At 38.5% G+C, this 25781-nt stretch overlaps 1 protein-coding gene across 5 annotated transcripts in view; it reads left to right on the forward strand.

The window, feature by feature from the left end:
* PLPPR1 (phospholipid phosphatase related 1) overlaps positions 1-25781 on the forward strand; it is a 130672-nt gene that overhangs the window by 81667 nt on the left and 23224 nt on the right. For all 5 annotated transcript variants that reach the window (XM_034410615.3, XM_034410617.2, XM_034410616.2 and 2 more), the window contains one exon: positions 25351-25539. In XM_034410615.3, the coding sequence (XP_034266506.1) occupies positions 25351-25539 (189 nt within the window). The remainder of the gene's footprint in view (positions 1-25350; positions 25540-25781) is intronic.

Here is a 25781-nt window from a genome sequence, read left to right on the forward strand (position 1 = left end):
AGCCCAAAATTATCCAGGTGGCTTTGTGACTAAGGTGAGATGAACTCATGGTCTCCTGGCTTATAGCCTGGTGCCTTAACTACTATATCAAACTGGTATCCTGGGATATTTAACTTGGGAGAAAAGAAAACGGCAGGGTGCCATGATACTCTTCAAGTTTCTAAAATGCTAATGTAGCAGATGGCGAAGAATCATTCAGAATTGTTCCAATACAGAGGCAAGTCAGAAGGGATTTAAATAACAAAGTAATAGATTTCAGTTGATACCACAAAACATTTCCCAACAGTAACTGGAACTGACTGTCTTGCGATGAGTGAACAACTGGAGTTATTAAAGAAAGGTCCCCTGCATCAGCTTGTAAATCTATGCCTCTACTAGAGTTGTTAAACAAAGGCATCCCCTACACCAGCTTGTAAATCCCTGCCTGCTACTCATAAATGCACTGTAGTAATGGGACCACACAAATTATTTAAAATGATGCCCATTGTCATTGATGACAGAAAAGCAAGATAAAAATGGTATGTGTGTGTGTTGGAGGGGGAGAATTGCCAAAGCTCAAAAGCTCACTCATGTTCAAAAGCTCTACCTTATCATCCTAGCTGGCTCCTTTTGACACACATATATTTCCTGTAGAAGTGTTCTGTAAAGAAACAGATTTTGACAGCTCGATTTACAGCACACTGGAGGAAAACTAGGCAATTTGGAAGGATAATTAAAACTAGAGTAGCATACTAGAAAGTGGATTATGATGTTGTCAGGTAGGATGCCTGAAACAGTCACGCAAGACAGTCTGGATGTAAATTAATCCAGCAGGGGAGTTCACAAAAAGAAACCTGTCTGAAGAGGCTGGATTGGTTTTTCTGGACAGATTAAATGATGGCCTTCTAACATCTAAATCAAGAGGGCCACCCTCAGTAAGGTTCTTCCCTAGGCAGTTAATTTGTAGAATATTTGCTGAGAGAATTGTATGAATAAACAAGTTTGTAAGGAAAACTCTATTTTTATTTACCATTTACTATAGAATCTTCATTAGCAGCAGAAGGGTCTGCAAGGGAAATTAGGATACTGTAGTTCCCACCATTGAAATGCAAGCTCTGTCTTTTTTGTTTATGTAACATGCAAATATCGACAAAAGAGTTCATGGCATAACAGTGCTTTCATATTTTGACAGAAGCATCAGATCCTCCACAGTTCCTCTTTAAAACATTTCGCCTTAAACTGTGGAGGAAAAAACCCAGCAGTCACTGTTTTGTTTTGGGTTTGTTTGCTATCTTTTGGCATTTTGCAGGGTAGGGGGTTGGGTAGACATCTTAGATTTTCTTCACTGATTTCAGTTGGCTCCTCTTACTCAATCCCCCAGGGACATACAAAGAATCTCAGTGTGAAGTAGAAAACGAACTATCCAGACAGTATGAGGATTTCCTTTATATATCTACTATTTCTTTTGTGTAATTTCAGAGGAAGCAGCCTGAAGAAAGAAAGGAGCCATGACTTAACCAGAGTTTATTGAATAAACCACAACTAGGTGGCTCATGTTGTATACCAAGTCAAAATCAAACCAACCAATTTACGATTTAATGAGATGGGCAAGTCTAACCCAGAGACATAGGGGACTTACTGCATGTAGTCTTTGTATATCTAATCTCTCTCAGTTTCTGAGCATGCAAGGGTCCTCAGTGGCTGTTTTTGGAGATTTCTTAGGAATTAAGACATTTTCCTTTGTATGTGTGCCCAACCTTGGAATCCTTTTGAACACACTGATCTCTCCTTTTTGTTTCTTGCCGCTGCTCTGTGTGTCCCTAGAGTGCTCCGTGTTCCAGACTTTGCACAACCTTAGCAATAGAGAGAGAGAGAGAGAATTAGAATTGTGTTTCAGCCCTTGCAGAGTTTTATGGCTGCCACAAGAGATGAATAAATTCTGTGACGTCTTCTGGTGAGTAACGACAGGCATAGTGAGATTTCATAGGAGTGGGAAAGAATTTCTTTAAAGGTCAGCAACAAAGTGATTATCTTTTCCCACAGAAAAGTAAGCTGGAACACTACGTAGAGGCGGCAGCAATGTTTTCTCATGGCGTTTGTTTTGCAGAGTCTATTATGGCCAGCCCATTATGGCGATCTAAGGAGATTTCCCCCCTGCGTGTATTCATTGTGGTTTGTAAATAGGAACATGTTCCCTTCAGCGGCTGTGATTCATTGCAGTTCGCTTGAAAAATATGCTGGATATTTAGGAAATACAACCTTTCCATGTGAAATCACAAATTATCTTGATTTCCCCCCCCCCCGAAATCGCACTGATAAAATATGGCTCAGTTCTCTGTTTTTAATTTTCAGACCTATGATTATTTTTTTCCAAACATTTAGCTTATGTAGGGTGGAGACATTATACAGGTGGTCCTCGATTTATGACCACAATTGAGCCCAGAATTTATGTTGCTAAGTGAGAAATTCGTTAAGTGAGTTTTGTCCCATTTTATGACTTTCCTTGCTTTATTTGTGAAGTGGATCACTGCAGTTGTTAAATTAGTAGCACAGTTGTTAAGTGAATCTGGCTTCTCCATTGCTTGCTTGTCAGAAGGTCGCCAAAAAAAGGTCACATGATCCCTGGGACACTGTAACTGATAAATATGAGCTAGTTGTAAGCATTCAAAATGTACATCACGTGACCATGGGGATGCTACAATGGTCATACGTGTGAAAAATGATCATAAGTTGCTGTTTCAGTGTTGTAACTGAAAAGTCGCTGTTGTAACTTCGAATAAATAAACTAAATAAATTGTTATAAGTCAAGGACTACTGTATTTTTCTGTGTGTAAGACGCTACTTTTTCTTAAAAACATTTACTTGAAAATGGAGGGGTGTCTTACACACAGGAGGCTGAGAGGAGAAGGCGTGGCCCATACCCTTCTTCCAGCTCTGCCAGACAAGCCTCTACCTTATATAGAACTCTATCATTCCTCTCTATTGTAGCTGTTTCCTGTATCACATTGGCACTCTAGGTTTCATCTCCATTGTTCCTATGATGCATTTCCTGTTCTTGTATTACTCACTCTCTAATAAGATGACTTCTGCACAATAATGACTTGTAGTGTGCTTACTTACTCTAGATGAAACATGGGGATGTCCTATATATGGAAGCGTCTTATAGATGGAAAAATATGGTACCTGTAATTCTCACCATTCCCACTGGAGCATCCATAATAGGAAAGATAGGACCCTGCTCTACAGAATGCTATACCAATTGCTATCTGTATCAATACCCAGTAGCAAATAAAATACAAAGAGGAATTTTGTTATGATGGCAATTTTGGTAGGGCCTGAAGCGGTTAATATTTATTGCAAAAAAATCGAGAGAGGTGGATGCCAGCCTAGTGTTGCAATCGCACGTCTATTTGCTTTTTATGCTCAATTGCATGAAACCCTGCAATATAGATTGGTGTATGCTGATAATCTATTTTAAAGGGGGAGTTTGTGAGATGAAATTGTATATGCATAAGCTTTGCAATTAAGTCATAAAGTTCATTGGAGCCAATTAATCTGCCTCTAAGCTTTGCCTAGATCAAAAGGACGCGGGGCTAAAATAGAAGAAAATATATCTTGATTTCAGTAGAGCGAGTGTCAAAATGCTGCATGGTATGTTGATTAGCAATCCAGATAAGAAAGGGATGGATTACTTAAAGATAGCTCAATTTGTTCCTCATATTGGAGAGAGATATTTGGGTGCCTTGAGAATTAATCCTTGGTCTTCCAATTTTAGTATTTTTATTAATGACGTGAATGAAGACATGGAAAGAATGCTTAACAAATTTATGTGGCAAAATATTTGCCAGAAAAACAAATACCATAGAAGACAAATATAAAATTTGATAAATTAGAGAAATGGGTTGCAAGTAATACTGAAATTTAGCAGCCAATAAAGTTCTTCATGAGGAACAATATTCAGATGCATAAGTATAAGGAAATACGTGGCTTGGTGATAATAATTATAATCGAATATGAAACTGAATATAGTGTGTAGCAGCACATTCATGGTTTCACTTAATGACAGTTTCACTTACCAACAGACTTGCAAGTCCCAATTGTGATAATTAAAAGATGACTACCTGCAATGTATGTCCCGACATTAAAAGGAAACTATGTAATATTTGGAGACTTTTCCTAAGGTTCAACTCCTTGATCATTTCTCTTTTTTGGAATTATTAAATTCCAGACGTTATAACAAACCAAAACATGTTTTGTCCTAGATTTCTGCCTCATATTTAACTATATGTATTTTGCCATTTACATTATGGATTAGTGATGTGCACCAGGGGTGGGTTCTACTTACCTTTATTACCGGTTTGAATCGTGCGCACGCACGCTCGCTTCGCTCGCACACATGCTCTTCTGCACATGCGCAGATCACTTCTGATGATGTCCGGGTCAGTGGACGAAGCCTTTCACTGGTTTTACTATCGGTTCTTATGAACTGGTCTGAACCGGGGGCAACCCACCACTGGTGTGCACAGGTGCATGCGCACTCACACACACCTTTGGCTCAGTGCCAACTTTTGGCAACTGTTTGGAGTAGTCTCTGCAGTTTTCTTGGTAAGATTTCAGAGGTGGCTTGCTATTACCTTCTTGTTCAGTCAACTCACCCAGATAGGTTCATGCCTAAAATGGGACTAGAACTCACAGAATCCCAGTTTCTACCCTAATGCTTTAACTACTAGATCAAACTGGTTCTCCATGGTCTTATTAAGGTCTTTTAGTTCATCAATTGCAATTAAAAAAAAAAAAGCATACAAAGGGAAAGAATGCATGTCAGCGTCTTCGAAAACTTCTTGCAAAATATATGGCTTTAATTTTAAGCAGAAAAGAATTTCTATTTCGCTTATATTTTTGCTATTGAAAAGTGATAAATGGATTCTCATATAAAGAGAAAACCTATAAGAGGTAGAGCACACATGGTTCCTTTCTCTTGTACTGTTCAGAGCTATACCAATAAACTCTTAAAGTTTCCACCTTCTCAAATAGAATTCAAATCAAATTTATATTACTTTTTTTTTCAATCACTACTATGGCTATAAGTCAGAAATCATTCCTAATTATAGGAAGCTTGAACTGGAGATCATAGGGACTCAACTTAATGTATAATTGAGCTTTGAAGCCAGTGCCAGACATGTACCTGTCTTTGAGTCCTTTATGGTAGGATAAGTTGAACTTCAAGATGCCCCTTGTTTCAATTGCCACCACCATTTACATGATTAATAATTTTTGCCTGGATATGAAGGAATCCAGGGCTCCCAAAACTGGTGTATCTTACAAGTACCCTGTGAGATTTCTACCATTCCCAGATTGGATTCTGGAGTAAGATTGCTGAAATTTCGTAAGATTTAAATCTTGTGAAATTTGATGTGAACCCGAGGAAGGAGGACTGAGCTAGCATCAGGTTCCATCCATGGGTGGGCTTTAAAATTTTTAGCAAGGGGTTCTCTGCCCAGTTGCTGGGTGGATGTGGACATGGTAGTCGGCCTCCTGCACCACGGCAGGGGGAGTGTTTTTGCCCTCCTCGAGCTCCAGAGGCTTTCCTTGAGCCTCTGAGAGGGCAAAAACAGCCTCCCCAGGCTCGGGAGGCCCAAACTTCCAGTAGGCCTATTTTTTGCCTGCTCCAAGCCTCCATGCGCGCCCTGCACTTACCTGCATCCAAAACGGGCTGCTTGGGGACTCCTGGGAGGGGCAGGGGGGCAGGGCCAGCCAGGAGTGGGATTTGGCGGTTATCCAAACTGCACAGAATCTTAGCTAGAGATTCTCCCAAACCCCTGCGAACCCCCAGCAGCCCACCCCTGGTGCCATCCATATATCCAAGCCCTGTTTTAAGGGGGTAAAAGAAAAGGCTTAATGCATCCCCAAGAATCCTAGATTGTGTAGCCTTCTTTTCAAAAATACAATGCATTCTAATCACACTTGATCTTAAAATAACATAAACAAGGAAAACCTGTATGAAAGCAAAAAAAAAAAAAAAGTCTTATTACTTTGGCATGTCTCTAGCTTGAGTTTTGCTCTTAGTATAATGGTTAAAAATGTTACATGTTTTTTTTTTGTTTTTTGTTTTGTTTTGTTTCTGATCCTGAATTCAGTCAGCTTGGAAACTAGTATTTATGGATTATAATTCTACATCTGGGCTTCTACCACATCTGAAGTTTGGGTCTATCTCAGGGGTCAGCAATCTGTGGCTCTGGAGCCTCATGTGGCTCTTTCACCCCTCTGCTGTGGCTCCCTGTCACTCAAAATATGCGTCACAACCGCCAATGTGCGATACCCGCCAGCATGCAATTTATTGAGCTTTTCAACCCCCAGTAGGCCAACCATGGATAAATCCAAGAAAAGAAAAGTTTCAGAAGAAAACAGAATGTTTAATTCAACTACATAGGCTAGTTTAGTGGCCGCTTAAGAAATAGTCAGGCACAGGAAGGATTTTGTGGCTCCCGGTGTTTTCTTTTCTGTGAGAAACGGATCCAAATGGTTCTTTGAGTGTTTAAGGTTGCAGACCCCTGGACTATCTTAACGTAAGGTTTTAATATGTAAATTTAATTTGGTAAATAATGAAATAATTCTTAGAGCTGAAAGAAATCCCGGTAATTCAAATAATTCACAATCATTATTTGGTGAAAAATAATTTGGTGAAATAATTTCAACTGGTGGGATCCAGGAAGAAAGCCTTCTCTGCTGTTGTACCTGCCCACCGGAGCACTTTACTCCCAAAAATGAGACCAGCCTCATTTTTCTTGCCTTCCAAAAAGTGTCAAGACTTGGTTTTGCCAATTGGCATGGAAGTTGAAGAGGGATATGCAACCCTGAGGGTGTTTGGTGATATGAGAATGCTCTCTCTGCCTTTGTAACTTTTTAATATCTCAGTTTTAGATTTTGTTTTTAACTCTGTTTTAACTTTGCTTTTATTTATGTTTTTATACTATGGTATGTTTTTTTTATTGTAAACCACCCAGAGTCACTTTAGTGAGAAAGGGCAGTGTAGATACATTTACATATGCATATACCATTGGTGGGTTTCAATTTTTTTTTACTACCGGTTCTGTGGGTATGGCTTGGTGGGTGTGACTTGGCTTGGTGGGCGTGGCAGAGGAAGGATACTGTAAAATCTCCATTCTTCATACATATTTGTTTATGTATGTATTTTATATTTTTATTGGTTTGTTTTAATTGTTGTGAACCACCCTGAGTCCTATGGAGATAGGGCGGCATATAAGTTATGATAGATAGATAGATAGATAAATTCCCACTTCACTCCAGAGGAAGGTTACTGAAAAATCCCCATTTCTTCCCGATCAGCTGGGACTCAGGAGGCACAGAATAGATGGGGGCAGGGCCAGTCAGAGGTGGTATTTATCGGTTCTCCGAATTACTTAACATTTCTGCTACCAGTTCTCCAGAACTGGTCAGAACCTGCTGAAACCCATCTCTGGCATATACATATGCATATATTTTATTATACTGGTTATTATAGTCAATTATTATCTGTGGACTTAGTTTTAAAAAGATCCCAAATCCTCACTCAATACAAGATAGCAGCACCAATCTAACGTTATTTGAATTTTATTCGCTCTTATAATGCTCGTAAAACATTTTTCATAGTACTAATGGCATCAACAATCTTCTGGAATGGAATGAAATGGATTCATGTAGTGCTGTCTGTTTAAACAAATGAACATATCTATCATTTAAATTTAGGAGAAAAAAATGAATAAAGGATCAGTGCCTATATGACTGATTAACCACAAAAGGAGCTGCTTATTTCTTGTTATTTGTTTTGGATTTGCATTATCCTCTGCTGATGCTGCATTCTTAATAAAGTCATATTAATAACAGATATAATGGTACACTGGAAATGGGATGTGGATTTTGCTAGTCTCTAGCTAATTTATGAATTCAATTATAACAGAGTGGAATAATTTTTCAAATAGATTGGATAAAGGATTATGTTTTTATTATTGTAACAATATAACTCATTTTGATTCAGTGCCAGTTAGTATTGGAATTCAGAGGAAATACATCTTGGTGATCTGGCCATCAGCATGAATATAAATCTGTGGTAAAGCTTATAATACCGAGACTCACACATTGAATCCTCTTAACATCTACAGGCAGATTCTGAAATAAATGGAATGATTTCATTGTACAGCTGTTAATCAACTGGCCCTGGAAACCTGCACCATTTCCTTCACTAAATCACTTTTGGTGAAGAACAGTTGTCCATTTTCCACCCCTTGTACTTCACGTCCATTTTCAGGAAATTGCTGTCTCAAAGGGATTAAACAAATTCATAGGCCAGGATCCCAAGCACCTCTTTAGATAAACTTGATCCCCTGACTGTGCCCAGAGGAATTTTATTTTATGGTTTAAAATTTTATTTTGGGGTTTTATTTTTATTTTAGAACAGAGCAGAGCAGAACAGAACAGAACAGAACAGAACAGAACAGAATTCTTTTTTGGCCAAAGTGTGATTGGACACACAAGGAATTTGTCTTGATGCATATGCTCTCAGTGTACATAAAAGAAAAGATACGTTCATCAAGAATCTTAAGGTACAACACTTAATGATAGTCATAGTGTACAAATAAGCAATTAGGAAATCGATATAAATCATAAGGATTCAAGCAACAAAATTACAGTCATATAGTCATAAGTGGAAGGAGATGGGTGGTAGGAACGATGAGAAGATTAATAGTAGTTTTTATTTTACCCAGTTGGCACAAGTATGCTTAGGGCAGCTATCAACTTCAGAAGTTGTTTTACCTCCTAATCTGACCTCCAGAATATGCAAAAGTCACCTTCTGAGTTACCCTGGTTAAAAGTAGACTGAAACTTGGATTTCTCCAATTTCTCCTCCAACAGAAAACGCCAAGATGAGTGGCATGACCTCAGTCACTTCATCTCTGTATATTCTGCAAGCATCAAATCCACCCACCCTCACAAAATATCTCCAGCCAGTCAAGGATTACTTATGTCTGCTCCAGAGATAGGGCTGACATCTTCAATATTTGTGTCTGGAAAAATGAACAATGAATTGTCAATGTTAAAAATCCATCTATTCTAAGGACTAATAACCTTTGAAATAGCTTGCCTTGAAAGTGTATTTATCAATATAATATTTTCCTCAGCATGTAGTGAAATAGAAAGCCTTGATAGTTGGCCATTAAAAAAGATTAAAATATTCACGTACGTATCTGAAGCAGATGAAAACCAAACATCTTGAAATATGAACTTGTGGGGTTTTTTTTTTTTTCATATTCCACCTTTAATTTCTTCACCCAGCAGGGGATTAAAATGGGAGATAAAATGAGAGTGGCTAACTCCATGGAATGATGGGAATATGAAAACAGCTTTCATAGCAATTGGTAATATCATTTAAAAAAATTATAAAAGCGGAAAGCAAAGTAGGACTCTTTTTCTCTCTAATCTGGCTGTGTTCGTAATTTGGAAGCAGATATATGTCTCAGTCTGGTGCCACTTGGAGCCTGTCCAACAGCCTTTTTTGAAGAATAATCCACTGCCATTCAACATCGCAGCCCACCAGGAAGGATCCACCACTGCTTATGTTTTCCCACTCATTCCAAAAGACATGCTGTTATCCGCCCCAGGTCTCAGGGACACTGCTACCTCTATAGCTGCTACCATACCACTAATCACCAAACAGCTGATTTGCACCCTAGCTACAGGTAGTCCTCACTTAATAACCGGTCACTTAGCGGCTGTTCAAAGTTACAACAGACCCCCCCCCAAAAGATACTTATGACCCTGTTTTGAAGTTATAGCCGCTACAGCGCCAATATGGTCATTTATCCATATGACCAACAAGGATACTGCAGCAAGCCCTCCACCTCTCCCTCCCCTTTCGTGCACTGCTGGGTCCTCACCCCAATCACCGATCGCACACTTATCCTTTGAAGATCTCTGGATCTCATGTTAAGGAAGGCCACACATTCCTAGGCCACATGGCTGCATCCCAAAAGTGGCCACCATTTTCAGTAGGCTGACAATTTCATGCGGAAATGATATCCACTTCCAGAACTTTCTGCTGTGATCAGCTGGAAGTCGGGAGACTGCAAGCTTCTCCAAATTAAGTGGTTAACGAGGGTAGGGATTGAAGGGAAGAGAGTTTAGTTTCAGCAGTCAAGGGAGGTTGAGGGATGGGAAGGAGGGAGAAAGATCAATAAGTCTATCCCTTCCAGGTTTTTTCCTTTATTGAAAAAAAAAATGTGGGTTTGTGAAAGAGGGAAGGTGTAAAGCAAGGGAAAGGTTTTGGGAAGCTTTCCCTAGAGCTGCATCCTTTGCATGCAGGGTGCTGGCTTCTCCAAAGCCTCAAAACAATTAGGAGAGGCCTACAATTTCCTGACTACCTGCTGATTGGGGCAGAGCCCAACCCACAAACCTGCTTTCGTTCTTTTTGCAAAATGCACCAGTGGATGGATCACTAATAGCAATAGCGCTTAGACTTATATACCGCTTCACAGTGCTTTACAGCCCTCTCTAAGCGGTTTACAGAGTCAGCACATTGCCCCCAACAATCTGGTTCTTCATTTTACCCACCTCGGAAGGATGGAAGGCTGAGTCAACCTTGAGTCTGGTGAGATTCAAACTGCCAAATTGCAGTCAGCCGGCAGTCAGCAGAAGTAGCCTGCAGTACTGCATTCTAACCACTGTGCGACCACCAAGCTTCCTGGTGTTTTAAAGCATCATGGCCACGCATATAGTCTTGTTTGGAAACCTCTTCGGCATTGGAATGCAGAGCTGAGCCCTAATCTAGCTGGGCTCACCTTCTTCTCTGAACTGTTTTTGGCTTTGGTTGTCTGCCTCCTTTTTGGATTCAGCTGTTTGGCGGACCTCCTAGGTCTTCCCCCACCCATGAGGCACCCTGCGCTCTGCTTAATGATCTGCATGGTTGTTTAAGGGAGAGCAGAAGGTAGGGTTTGTTAAGAGAGGGCATCTCCCTTAACAGCCATCACAACTTGTGATTGTCATGGTCCATTATGGTTGTAGCTCAAGGACTATCTATATTCCTTTCTGGCCTACAATTATTTTTAAATAATCTGCCTTGCTGTTAGTCACAGGGGAATATTTACTTATATAGTATGTGAAGTCTTAAAAGTATAGTAAAAAAAAAAAAACCCTAAGAAAACTGGAAAAAATCATGTTCCTGAGCACAGGTTCCATTGGCTTACGTTTTCATAAAAACAAATAGAAAAAAAAAGTGTTATCCCCATTATATTCCCTACATAAGTAGGAGTTAAACTTTATGGAAATGATCTCAACTTTCTTATTACAGTTTCTTAAAATATTTTGCTTTGTACATTAACAAACACACCCAATGCCTATTTACATCCATCTGCTAATGCTTTATTGCTTTGGGGAAACAGGAGAATGAAAAACACTTATATGTGCTACCTTGTACTCCTGAAGGCAAAGTGGGATATTAATCTACTAAATGGACATTCCTATAGGCTCAGCATATTTCACACATTTGAAAATAAAGCATTAGTATTATTTCATGGCATTCTCTATAAATAGCATGAAGTCAATACTGCCAAATCTGGCAATTTCAGGTGTTTGAAATGCTATCAAAATATCTTAAGATACATTACTTTACTAAACCAGACACTTCTTTCTGACAAGGAACTTCATGTGAGAAAGGGATTATCTCCCCAACAATTCCTTGTAAAATGATAGACATTTTTATTGGATAAAATGCCGTGAGAGCAGAAAATAGATTTAATGTGGGAAGGAGGCGGTGTATATGTGAGCCATTTATACAGTAAAATATCATCTGTTAGCTCGGTATAATTTGCCTTTTAAAAATAAATTAAAAAGGGTTAATTTTTCTACTATTGTGTCAAATCTCCAATCTTCTGCTACACTAAATGAAAGCTAAATAATAATTATAAAACTTCAAAATGTCTTCTCCTAAATATGTATCAGGAAAAGGAGCTGAACTGTGTTGAATTGAAAATTTGCAAAACTAAACTATGCAAATCAATTATTGCAACCTATCAATCAAAAAGGCCATTATTTTTTACAGTGTGACATTACCTCAGGTGGCAGATGTTGAGGAGTAGAAATAAGGAAGTGGAGTGTGATAGTGAAACAGTGTAGTTAACACAACTTGATCTGCCGTACCGTATAAATCATCTTTCTCTCTTTATGTGGGATGGAGCTACCTTACTGCGTTTGTTACATGAAGTTTGATTTCTATTTCATTTAGCTTCTAAAGATTGCAATAGAGATGGGACTGCAACATATTGGAGACAAGCTTAGTGATATTATTAGTACTAGTATTGGTAACAATATTTTTATCTTGCCTTTAAAAAATATATTTGATCTGATAAGGGCAGCAAACATAAACAATATTTCCACCTCCTGTTTTCTCCACAACAACAACCATCCTGTTAGGTGGATTAGGCTGAGAGAGTGATTGGTCCCAAGTCACCCAGCCAGGTTTCATGCCTAAAGGAGCCTAAAAATTAGTCTTCTGCTTTCTAGGGCGGGAATCACTACACCAACTGGATCGGTAGGAAGGATGGATATGAAGGGCTGTGGGTGGGGGGGAGTGGATCCTATTGTGAAAAAATTGGAGGGAATCCTTTGTTATACCTTTTGCCCCAAAATGTTTTTATTTTGTTGGTTTTTCTTCTTCTCTTCCCTCTTTTCTGCCAAAATTGATTCTCGGAGGCCTTGGATGTAATTACTAAAGAAGGAGAGAGAAACATCAAGAAGCTACATTTTCCTTGTTACCTTGCCGCCTGTCAAAAGTCTTCTGGGTTGATGAGATTTTACAGCAATCACTGCAGTTGAGAACAATACCACTCGGTACTTCTTGATGGTATAAATTTGTTAGTAGAATCTCGAAAACTAGTGTAAAACCAAAAATCTTTAGGAAATACCCAGAATAATCCCCACTTCAAAAAAAGATTGTATCATTTATACTTGATTTAGGATACTCTTCTCCCATCCAAGGTCAGCACTATATTGAAAATTTTCATTTCCCCCCATCACCTCAATTATTATCACAGTCAGCTCACATTTGGATTACTGTATTGAAGTCTGCTCTGCGCAGTCCTGTCCTTCCAGCCACTACAAAGTAGGGCAGTGAGATTACTCCTCGGGTCAATATTTAGAAATGACTCAATATTGATTCTAAAAGAACTGCATGGACAAGGTATAGATTACCTGCTGGACTTCACATTTTAATGATCTTTCTGCAGTTGTTTAGCAGTCTTGATGTATTTCTCCAAATGTTAAGGTCTGCAGGGGAATTTCCTGGGCATCTTTTGGCAGGCAGAAGTATGTTATGCTATTCCATTTAGCTTCTGAAGATTGCAGTAGAGGTGGGAATGCAATTTATTGGAGACAAGCTCAGCAGTATTAGTATTGGTAACAATATTTATCTTGCCTTTTAAAAATATATTTGATCTGATAAGGGCAGCAAATATAATCAATATTTCTACCTCCTGTTTTCTCTACAATCACTGTAAAAGTAGATCCCCCATCACATGAAAATATTATACTGGCTGGATGTTGACATCTGTTCTGTTCTTAACATCTTATCAGGAGGAAAAAAAGAGGAAGGAAATATCTTAACATCTTATTGGAAGGAAAAAAGACAACATTCTAGCGTGAGGTATATTGCTAAGGATAAAAACAAATGTTACATTATAAATATAACATGCAATTCACTCCCCCCCCCCCAATATTGTATCGCCATGGGATTTTGGATTGAATCAACCCAGTGGTGAAATCCAATTTTTTTTTTTACTACTGGTTCTGTGGGTGTGGCTTGGTGGGCATGGTGTGGCTTGGTGGGCGTGGCAGAGGAAGGATACTGCAAAATCTCTATTCTCTGTCCACTCCAGGCGAAGGACACGTCAAAATTCCCATTCCCTCCCCACTCCTGGGGGAAGGATATTGCAAAATCTCTATTCCCTCCCCACCCTGGGGCTAGCCAGAGGTGGTATTTGCCCGTTCTCTGAACTACTCAAAATTTCCGCTACCGGTTTTCCGAACTGCTCAAAATTTCCACTACTGTTTCTTCAGAACCTATCAGAACCTGCTGGATTTCACCCCTGAATCAACTTGTGTGTAGGTTGGTAAAACTAAAGCCCTAACTCTTGCTTTGTTTTAAAATCCCCTAAATGCAAAGGCAGCTCCATGGTTAGTAATAAGATTTCCAAAGCATTTCAGCTTGATAGAAGCATCGCTAGTAAATAATATTTACAGTTTGGACAACAATTTTGTAAATTCTAATTTGTTAAATAAAAAATCTATCTTATGAAGTCACTATGCATCAACACCAAGTTGGTAGCACATTACTAATCAAATGGATGAGTATTGTCCAAATGGCTTATTTGGTTAGTAATATTGTACATGTTGGTGAAGGGGTTCAAAGCCAGCGTTTGTAAGGATTGGGGTGGTGGTGGTGAAGAGAAGCAGCACACAAACTAGATTCCATGCATGCAAGTTTATATTAGAGTTCCCTCACCCATCACTCACACCCATCCAGCTGTGCAGCCCGTTTCCTAACTTCCTGACTTCCGATTGCCCTTTAGTCAAGCTGATTTCTGATTGGTTCAGACTGGTTGGTGATTGAATCCTGGTTCTTTGTTCATGCAGGGTTCTGATTGGTAATTTTTGGAATGCTGAATCCTGATTGGTTCTTGTTTTGTGCGGGGTTCTGGTGAATAGTTAGAGCAGTGAGTCCTATTAGGTCCTTATCCAGGCAAGTTTCCAATTTGTCCATTTTGGGAAGCTGACTCCTTTTTTTGGGCAGGACTTTGCTGTGGCACAGGGCAGGTAACCAAGCTTTGTTATCTTTCAGATTTTCGTTTTTCTTGTTGAAGCTTTTTCTTTCCCCAGGAGGTGGGATAGATTTCAAGAGCTTCTCTGTGAAGGAATACATAGTAGTTTCTTTCTATAATCTGCCCTACCTAATCATAAAAATCATGAATCACATGTTCTTTTTTTTTTTTACTCAAAAAAAGTCTCTTAAGTGGCTTCAAATTTTAAGCAAATGTGATAATATATCACAGTTAAATATAAATAAAACTGAATGAAACTCTAAAATAATTTAGGATAGAAGAAGCTCACATATTCTTGATTGAAGCAGGAGAAAAACTAGCAAAGGAAAACATTGAGAAATTAATGAATGCAGGTTTTGTCGGTTTGGATAACCTGTATCCTGTAAAATTGCCCATAGAATATTACCCATACATATATTCAGTTAAGGCCCTGCCACTTACTCTATGAATTCAAGATTGTCCTCTGCAAAGGGATCAATCTCAATCTGTACCATTAATTTTGCCAGAATACAACTGGTTTTCTTGGACTATAGGGTCACGGATATTTTCACCACAGAAATGTTATGAATTGGTACCATTTACATGACTTACACTGATTATGTCATTAGTTGTGTGATGATATCATATCATTGTCAAGTCATCATGTCATCTAAGACTATAATTGTCTGGATCTTTAAATGTGCGTGGGCAACTGTAGCATTTTTTGAAATATCCCTTTCATTATCATAATCATTCTAGGATTTATATTCTTTTGCACTTTTTGTTTTGTAATGAAATAATTCATCTAGGAAGAAAAGCTAATGTCTTTGATAGTATGCGTATTCTACAGAGTTTCAATTCCAGAGACACTGTTTGAAAGGAGCTATTGTTACCACCCCTTCCTCCTCTTCTACATTAATTCTCTTGTGCATGTTAGTTAGTTGATAAGAGTATGTATGCAGCTATCTCACATACCTACATGCTGTTTTTATTTCTTCTTCCCTGCCTTTAGGCCACAATTCATGAATTTCAATTAACACTGTTTAAAATTACTGCTGTGTAGTCATTGTTTCTGTTTAGCTCACCATTTTGCAAAATTATTCAGAGTGTCATTTGGGGGAGGGTTTTTTTGGATAGGTATAGTGAGGCATCATTTTAAAAAAATGGTGCAGAATATGGTCCATACCTATTTACAATTTTCTTTACATAATTGCAAGGGCAAGATTGGCTGATTCTGATCAGAAGCGGATAACATTTAAGCCTCATTCCTTCAATTGGATTATTAAAAGTTCTCCATATTTGCATAGAGTTTCCCCTCCGAAATTACCCCCCATAAGTGCTAGAAGAACATTAAAACACATCAAAGGTATGGAGATATGGGTAGGGTGGGGGAGTTTAGATTTATCACATCCCATTCATGGTTGTCCCAATCTGGAAGAAGCAACCATACGTTTGTAATTAAAATAAATGTGGGACTAAAACTAGAGTAATACCAAATTGCCATGTCATCTACCAGTAGTTTGCTTCTTATTGATGGTTGTTATAGGCACTATCAGGCAATTAATTTTCAAAAATGACTGCTTTCAATTTTCTTTAATTACTTTATGTTATTTATTGCTGGGTGGGAAGACATCTTAGGTCTGAGAATGGAAAGAGAAACCAGTTCATAGCAGAGATTATGCACCCTCTAACTCAGAAGACAAAGCCAATTTTTAAAAAAATAGTATTAACAGTATTTCTACTAGTGATTGCTGCTAAGAAAAATGCAAACAGGAGGTTCAGAAGAAATCTAATAGTGATGGTACAGAGAAGGATAAGAGGAAGGGGAATCAAACAGGGCCAAATTGGAGGCAATAGGAAAATGAAGGAAAATGAAAGCTAGAAGGGAACTAATAAAACTAAAGAGATAGGGAAACTCAGAAAGAAAGAAGAGATGAGTGAATGAAGAATTGCATTAGTATGTCATTCCAGATCTATAGTGCTTTTTCAAAGAAATACACAGATGCTCACAAGAAGTAGTGAGTGGCATAAAGGAGAGGCAAGAGGTAAGGATAGAATGAATGAATTACACAGAATATATGCCCAAAAATATCCTTTTCTGATCCATTTATCAGTGCAGTTGGGAGTTTTTTGAAGTATAAAACAATATATTGGGAACAACTTGTTGCAGGTTCATAAGCAAGGAAAAATGGAGGTGAGATAGGGAAAGTCTTAACTGTTTATCAAGAGATGACTCACATGTTGACATTCCTTAATGCCTGTGGTAAGCCATTGAAATAAAACAGGGGCATTATCAAAAAATGGAAATAATTCCTGAAAAAGTTCAACTGCTAATGTATATGCAGACTCCAACTGATTCAGTAGTCTTTCTAGAAATTCTTGGAAACTGCACTTTGAAATCAGAAGATCGGAATTGCTAATAGAAAATTCATACAATTCTCACCAAATTTTAATTTTCAACATTGCATTAAGCCATAATGTGATTTATTTGGAATTGGATTGTGCTGTAAAGAATTCCTAATAATTGTTGACATATTTAAATATTTAAAACAATCTGTGGTTTAGTTTAAAATGTGAAACCGATTTTGATGGGAGAGAAGCATGACAGAAATACTAAGAACATTCCGTACATACAGCCTTGACCACAAAATGATAAATAGGAATGAACCCATTATTAGTTAAATTTTAATCTATAGTAGATGTCACATCCTCAGCTCATATTCTCATTTTAAAGCAATTCAAATTTATCAAGGCACAAACTTTAAAAAAACCAAACAGCTTCGCTGCTTGTTGCAGACAATTTCTGGGTCACTGTTGAATTTGGATAGAATGCCCCCTGCTGATAGGTTTCCTGCACTTTATTTTGGTGAAATTAGAAAAACAAGGTTGCACAATCTTTTTGCAGCAAATATGTAACAGCAAGCTACCAGGTACAGTTTTCACAAGCATTCCATCATAATGTTCTCAGCTGATGCATTTTTCTGATACATAGGTGACATTCCAAGTATGGTTGCAATCACAACCATAGTTGTGAAGTCACAATCAAAATGAATGGCCATTGTTAAATCTTGCTACTAAAGATATTAAGCAGCTGCCTGTTCTTTCTTGCCTTTTCTCCTCTCACAAACATTTATCTCCACTTTCAGGATTTCAGCTGCATTATCCAACAGATAAATGAACAATTCAGGAGAATTATATACACTTGCACATGTTGGTCTTCACGCATAAATGATTGGTTCATTATGTGCCATCATCAGTGTCAACTCTTAGTGACCACATCCGGTAGTTTTTCTCCATGATGATCTCTTTCAATTTTTCTAATGATGACCCCATCCATTTTGTGCTTATCTTCTTTTTTCCTTCTATCTTTCATAACATTTGAGACTTTTTTCATACATAATTCTTCATACATTATCCTAAGCCTTAATGCAGCTTCTTTGGTTTGGCTTAATATGTTGTATTAACCTGCCATGATGGTTGACAAACTATTATTTACATCTTAAACAAATCCATACAATGGAAGAAATATATGCACATTTTAGTTTCTCATTAAAAATGCATGCAATAATCCAGACATGGAAACTCATTCTTTAAAATTTTTGAAAATTTTTCATTATTGTAGAGCTACATAACAATATTTGGGATTACTGTTTTATGATAATGGTACTAGATCAGTATATAAAAGAAATATGAACCAAGTAAACATTTCCCTATCCATACTTTTCATAAGGCCTTTCTATATATTTAGCTGCTGCTTATTGGATAGTCTTATAAACACTGTAGATTTTTAAATTTAGTATTCACTTGAATTTGAGTCAATGTTTTCCTCTGCATATCTACCTGGCTACCTGCCTGCCTACGTATAGGTAAAGAAGAAATCTAACATTATCACAGAGCATTTTGTTTTTCTTATGAAGCTACATTAGAACCTTTTAACACTTAGGAAAACGTTTGGTTGACATCAGAAATGAAAAACACACAAATAATCCATGTACATATTTAAATTATAAATCACATTGATCTTCATTCCATAGCAAGTATAGAAGCCTTCAAAGTAGAACTCTGATAACATCCCTAGATAGTATTTTCCTAGAAATATGATGTAATCATGTAATGAATAATAAAATAAGGTTTACTGAGCCAAACTCAACCTTATTCCTCCACTTACAATGTCCCTTAGTTAATGTGAGTTCTGAAGGTCAGGGGTGGGTTCTACTTACCTTTACTACCGGTTGACAATGGGGCCACGCGCAAGTGCAGAAGCTTCTGCACATGCGCAGAAACATTTTGATGATGTCATGCTCAGTTGGCGGAGCCTCCCGCGATTTTACTACCGGTTCTATAGAACCGGTGTGAACCAGGGGCAACCTACCACTGCTGCAGGTAAGTGTGCACTCGTGATGCTGGGTGAGGAGGAGTGTGTGGGGCCCAATATTCTGGGAAGCAGACCCAAGGCCTGCAGAAACTCCAAAGGGCTTGAAATTGGAACATGAGGTGCCCCAGGAAGTGGGGGAGGCCTTGGGAAGTCCAGGGCTGGGCCTGTACTAGGCCTCCCAAGGCTGGCTCTGATGCCCCTGGAGCACCTCATAATCTGCTTAATGACTATCCCATGTTTCTCCAAAAATAAGACTGGGTCTTATATTAATTTTTGCTCCAAAAGTCACATTAAGGCTTATTTTCTGGTTGGGTCTTATTTTGGGGGAAATACGATACTTAATGCGTCCGTCTGGCTGACAATCTTAACTTGGGCTTATTTTTGGGTTTATATTGCGAGCATCCTGAAAAATCATGCTAGAGCTTATTTTTCCGGTTGGGTCTTATTTTCAGGGAAACACAGTACATCAGGTAGAGCAGGGATATCGATTCATAAGTGAGGCAATCACATGGGTGCTTAATAGCTGTCACGACTTTTGACTAACGGGCAAGCTCCATTATGGTTGTGAGTCAAGGGCTACCTGTATAGCATTCAGAAGATGGATTTGCTCCTGAGCTCCATTTCTTACAAGGCTTGTTTGGGTTATAGATGCAGAGGGTATTTTGTCCCTGACTTTGGGTTTTATTTTACTTGCCACTCTAAGCTTTGCTTTCAAGTAATCAGCAGGAGGTTGTTTCACAAGAAGCCATAAGCAGTTGCTGTTATGTAATGTTATGTTTTTAAGTAAGTTTCTGTGGGAGATTTGTTTAGTACTGTGCATTTATTTTTATTTTTGTTCGGAGTTCTGGCGTTTCATACAAAGGGCAGCTGCCATACCAAATTTAACTACGTATCTTGTCATCTATGAGAGAATAGCTGTGGGAGACAGTTCTTGTTGGGTTTTTCTTTTATAAATTTGTTTTCTACAAAACTACTGCTTTGTGGTTTACTACAAACAATTATCCATTATCCTATCTGTCACTCTCATTTTCAGGAGGTTGTAATCCATGGGTTGGATTATGGGTTGGATGTGGGGAGCATGATGAGGGCGTTGTATCAATTTCTAATTAAACATTAGAGGTTGGACACATGAGTATATGTTCCTACCAAGGATATGATTATAGAAATAGAAGGAGGAAGAAATCATAATCATGTACCATAGTCATCTCTGGTTTGCTGTCACTGGTGTTCGATAAAGAAGGGTGTGTAGAGGCAAAATAATTCCCCTTGTATGGTAAAACTCAGTAGCTTTCAACTTTTTATTCATAGCATGCACTGGTTTGAATGGTAACTCTGTAAACACTCCCTAGAAATAAGAAACAACCCCATGAAACCTGGTTGTAAGTTGACATACATAGGATTGAACAATTAGGCTCCCTTTGCTTCTACTTCCAAATGTCACTTTTAATCTTCCATTTTTAACAGAAAAGGGCATAGTCTAGGAATCTCTCATTTGCCATGCACAAGAGTCAGATTAACCACTGTGAGAAAATTAAATGAAAGTCTAGCCTTCTTTGGGATATTAAATGATTTTGATGGAGAGAAAAAATGCACGACATTCTTCAAACAGCATTGTCTGCAAAAAAAGTCTGACAAAGCATTAATGCCCCCTGCTGCATAATCTTCTGAAGTTCTGTAGAAGCTTATGCGAGTTTAAATAGAAACACGGATCAGTGGAGCTCAAGGACCAGCTAATATTTGGCACTTAAACTCTGGGGTTTCTTTTCTTTTTTCTTTTAATTAAAGTGAGGGGGAAAGAACTGTGCAGCGAGATTTAAAGGATACGTTTTAAGGGAATTTTTACAGGAAATTTGGAGCCCTTCTTAAGATAAAAAAATACAGTTTTTTCCAGATTATTATTATTTTTTGTACCTACTAAATTCTACAGAACCAATTATTGTTTGTTTGTTTCTACTCCTCAGCATATTTTGGGAGAATTTTGCTGGAACCAAATCCCACCTCTGTCACAGACTGGACCTAATTTGAATTTCTGCACACAAGTACTTTTTCTCAGATGAAATATTCTTCCGAATTGTTTAGTAAATCTCAAATTAGCCTAATAAAAATACATAGCAATAGCATTGAGTCTTATACACTGTTTCACAGTGACAGGCCTCTCTAAGCAGTTTCCAGAGTCAGCATATTGCTCCCAACAATCTGGGTCCTCATTTTACTGACCTTGACAGGATGGAAGGCTGATTCAACCTTGAGCCAGTCAGGATCAAACTCCTGATAGTGGGCAGAATTAGCCTGAAATACTGCATTCTAACCACTGCATCACCACAGCTCTCACCACATGGCAATAGCACTTCGACTTATATGCCGCTTCATAGTGCTTTACAGCCCTCTCTAAGCGGTTTACAGTGTCAGCATATTGCCCCAACAATCTGGGTCCTCATTAGCTGTGGTTTAATGTCATGTATGGAACTAGATCAGGGGTGTCAAACTAAATTTCATTGAGGGCCACACCAGGGCTGTGGTTGACCTCGGGCCAGCGGGCGTAGCCGACTGAGTGTGTATGGCCAACTGGGTGGGCATGGCCAGCTTGATGCCACTCCCAAACTGCTGGCATGTTTCCTCTTCGCATTGGGTAGACTGGGCTGAAGCCATGCTGGCCTGATCTTTCCTCTTCACATTGAGTAGACCGGGTCAAAGCCACGCTAGCCCAATCTTTCTTCTTTGCATTGGGTAGATCAAGACAGCCCTATGGGCCAGATCTGACCAGATCATGGGCCAGATGCAGCCCACGGGCCTTGAGTTTGACACCCTGAACTAGACAGTGAAAACCTCTTTGCCAGATAGATAAAACTACTTTTATTTTAGTTTCGTGTGATGTTTATACACAAGTTTGTTTGTGGATGATAAAGTGGATGGTCCCATAGAAAAAACGACTATGGTAAAAATGGTCATAAAATCAGGCCTGGTCACGTGATGACTTGTTTAACAACCTACATTGCTAGCAACTGAAATCCCAGTCCCAATTGTGGTCCTAAATCAAGAATCACCCTGTATTTTTTCATCAAGCCCAGTTGCTCAGTATAGTGAAACAGCTAGTAAGTCTAAAACAGTTGCAAATAAAGCCTGTGTAACCAGTCTGCGTGCATAGACAATTAAAATGAGGAGATGAACTATATAAGCCCTGCCTCATCCAGATTCCGTCCCTACTCAATTTCATGAAAGGATGAAAGCGATTATGTGAGTGAAGTTTGTCCAAATGCAAATCGATTTCTCATGTGATCATGCCATTTGACAAACTTTTCATTCACAGGAACGTGATATATACTTTCCAGAGAATATGCTAATGCTATATTTCTTTTTTTGTTCTTTATTAAAACTCAAGAAAGTTGTAATTCAAAGCCTGATGTCTATGTTAAATTGAAGGAAGTTGGTTAAATTGGAGTTTAATTCACACAAGAAATTTGCTTTTTGAAAACTTGATAAACATACAAGGAAATAATGATTCCATTGTGCTGGATGGGACTGTGCTGTCTCTGTCCTTCTGAATTCATCTCTGACCTTTGATGGTTATGATAACTCAGCTCAGTTTGACTGGCTTATCACCTTTACACGACAACTGGCCACCTTTTAATTTTAAGGCAGGGCTGTTTTTTATTTTTTCATAGTTTTTTATATAGGCCTTGAACTGACACTTGGTGTGGGATCTAGAAAGGGTTTTCTGGAGAACCAACAATGGAGAATCTTCTCCCCACACAGCATCTAAATACTTAGGGGCAACAACTACTACTCTTCCTGAGGACTGAGCTCACACACGCTACGCCACATTTCGCTCTGTTGCATTGTTCAAAGGTTGCATGAATCCAGATTTTGTCTTCATGTAGTTGCCTTCAGTTTTTCTTCCCTAAGTATCAGGACAATGCCTCTCTCTCTCTCTCTCTCTCTTTCTAGTTGTAGTACTGCATTCTTTAGCTAAACTGCATATTCTTGCAGATGGTTAGACCAGACAGCCATCTGTTTGGTTTGGCATTGCTCCCAACTTAGCCTAGCAGAGAAAGTGAGGTTGCAGTAGGTATTCAAGTGAAAAAAATGTTTTTAAATGTTGCCTTTTCTTTTTTTTTCACAAGGAGGCAGTGTGGTTCTCTTCATCATTTCTACTTTACTGTATCCCTGAGAACTGCTGCTCTACATTGTGCTTTTGTTTTGGTTTCATTTGATTTGTCTTTATAGTAACAGGAGATATGGAAATTTGTATCATTTCTCATTTAATGTAGGCATTCTCAATGCATAACAGTCCCATTGTGCAGGAGCAAAGAAATATCTTGTCTGTTTCTATTTTTCATGGCATATATAGCAATTTAAAAATATGATAGCAAAGGAATATGTTTGAGGTAATAAAAGGAAAGTAAAACTGATTTTAGGTTGCTGAAATACCAGTGACTTGACTTATGACCACAATTGAGCCCAAAATTTACATTGTTAAGCAAGATAGTTGTTAAGTGAGTTTGCCACAGTTTCTTGCCACAGTTGTTAAGTGAATCACTGCCGTTAAATTAGTGACATGGTTGTTAAGTAAATCTGGCTTCCTCATTGACTTTGCTTGTCAGAAGGTTGCCAAAGGTGATGACGTGACCCTGGGACACTGTAACTGTCATAAATACATGCCAGTTGCCAAGCATCCAAATTTTGATCACATGACCAAATGACTGATCACATGACTGCAACAGTCATAAGTGTGAAAAATGGTCATAATCACTTTTTTTAGTTCTGTTGTGAGAAATCTTCATTTTGCTTATGAAAGACATCATATCTTTTCCTCAGTTGGGAAGACAATAATAGGAATCATCAGAAGTGCTGTGTCAGTTGCGCCTCAGTTAAGAGCCTCTTTATAGCATTGACAAATTCATGCAGTTGGATTACTGATCAATTCCTCTCTTCCTGTAGCTTCCTTTCTTCCATTATTTTATTTACTACTTTGTAATTATTATTTTTTTCTGAATGAGATTGACATTGAGTGAGCCTTAATTATTTAATATGGCCTGCCAGAAGCTTTTAACAGACTGCATGAGGAGAAGAGAATTTCTGGGGTTCCAAGTGGCTTTAAATTTAGCACTTTCAGCCTGATATTCTAAACTTTTTAAAGGATTTTGTTAAACTATTTTATGCATGTTGCATGTTAATAATTTGTGTTGCTTTTAATTTGATCATCCTATTTGTATGTATGCATGTTAATAACTTATGTTGCTTTTAATTTATTAGGCTGTTAATTTGATCATCCTACTTGGATGGAAAGGGAAGACATAAATCAAATACATTAAACAATCAATCAATCACTTTAAAAAAAAAATCCCAAAATAAAGCATAGTACTTCCCATGGCGGCAGGGGGAAGGAGCTTGACTAATTTCCAAACCAAATTAGCTGGAATATCTCAAATGTTCGCCTTAGACCCATTTCAATCAGAACGGGTGAGATGGACAGGAAGCAGATTTAAAAATAAATAAAATGATAAAGAAACAGAATACTGAGTACAACAGTAAGATGCATCCCCCCAAAAAAGAATTCAAACCCCCCAAAATATGGCATATTCTCTAGAGAGCTAAAAATAGGAAGTGGGTGGAGAGAGAACAGCAGAGAATTGTCAGTGTCCCTGTTTTGCTTCCCTTCTTTCTGAAACTCCTTGGCTACGTTACTATGCACCCTCCAGAATAAATCTCACTAGATTTCCCCCCCCCCCCCCAGGTTTCTTCTCCATCTGTATGTTGCTTTCGTCGGTCTTGTGGGGTGGGGAGTGTTTATTCCGGCCCAGATTTCTTAACTGATAGGATGTATACCCTGTTCAGGGCTGCCCCGTTTCATTTGCATTGATCTACGCTGCTGGTAACAACTACACACTTTGGACTAAGTCGGGGCTTTACCTCCTGTTCTTTTGTGAGGTGCTTTGTAGTCCCAAAACTTTCCTTGGAGTAGAAGGGGGAGTTACTTTGCGATTTATGAAAGAGGTGCTCCAGAGGTCAGACATTCATCCAAGCGCATTCCTGCACCGATATGTGGGCATTGCTGCTGAAATGGTAGCAGTGAGAATGGAGGGTGGCAATTGTCCGAGGCATAAATGCTGAGCAGCTTGCTAATGTCTCGTTGTCACCATGCTGTATTTTCAGCTTGTTATTATGGCTGGGACGGTCTTGCTCGCCTACTACTTCGAGTGCACGGACACTTTCCAGGTGCATATTCAAGGCTTCTTCTGCCAAGACAGCAATTTGATGAAACCATATCCAGGAACAGAGGACGAAAGCTTCATTTCCCCTCTTATCCTCTACTGTGTACTGGCTGCAACCCCAACAGCAATTGTAAGTAGATTGAATATAGTAAATATATATGTATATGCATATTTTAAAGATCCTTTATTGGATTGTTGATTGATGACTTCCCAGAGAAGAGATTCTATTCCTTTTTCCACCCTCATGATTTTTATCTAACTCCGTAAATGTCAGTATAGTCATGAGGAGTCCAGCATAACTTCAAGGCATCTTTCTTTATTTATTTTTAAACTAAAGCTCTTGACAGACATTGACATGTAATCATAATCCCT

This window comes from Pantherophis guttatus, chromosome 2 (genome assembly GCF_059756535.1).
Source record: "Pantherophis guttatus breed Tessera chromosome 2, ASM5975653v1, whole genome shotgun sequence".
Lineage (NCBI taxonomy): Eukaryota > Metazoa > Chordata > Lepidosauria > Squamata > Colubridae > Pantherophis > Pantherophis guttatus.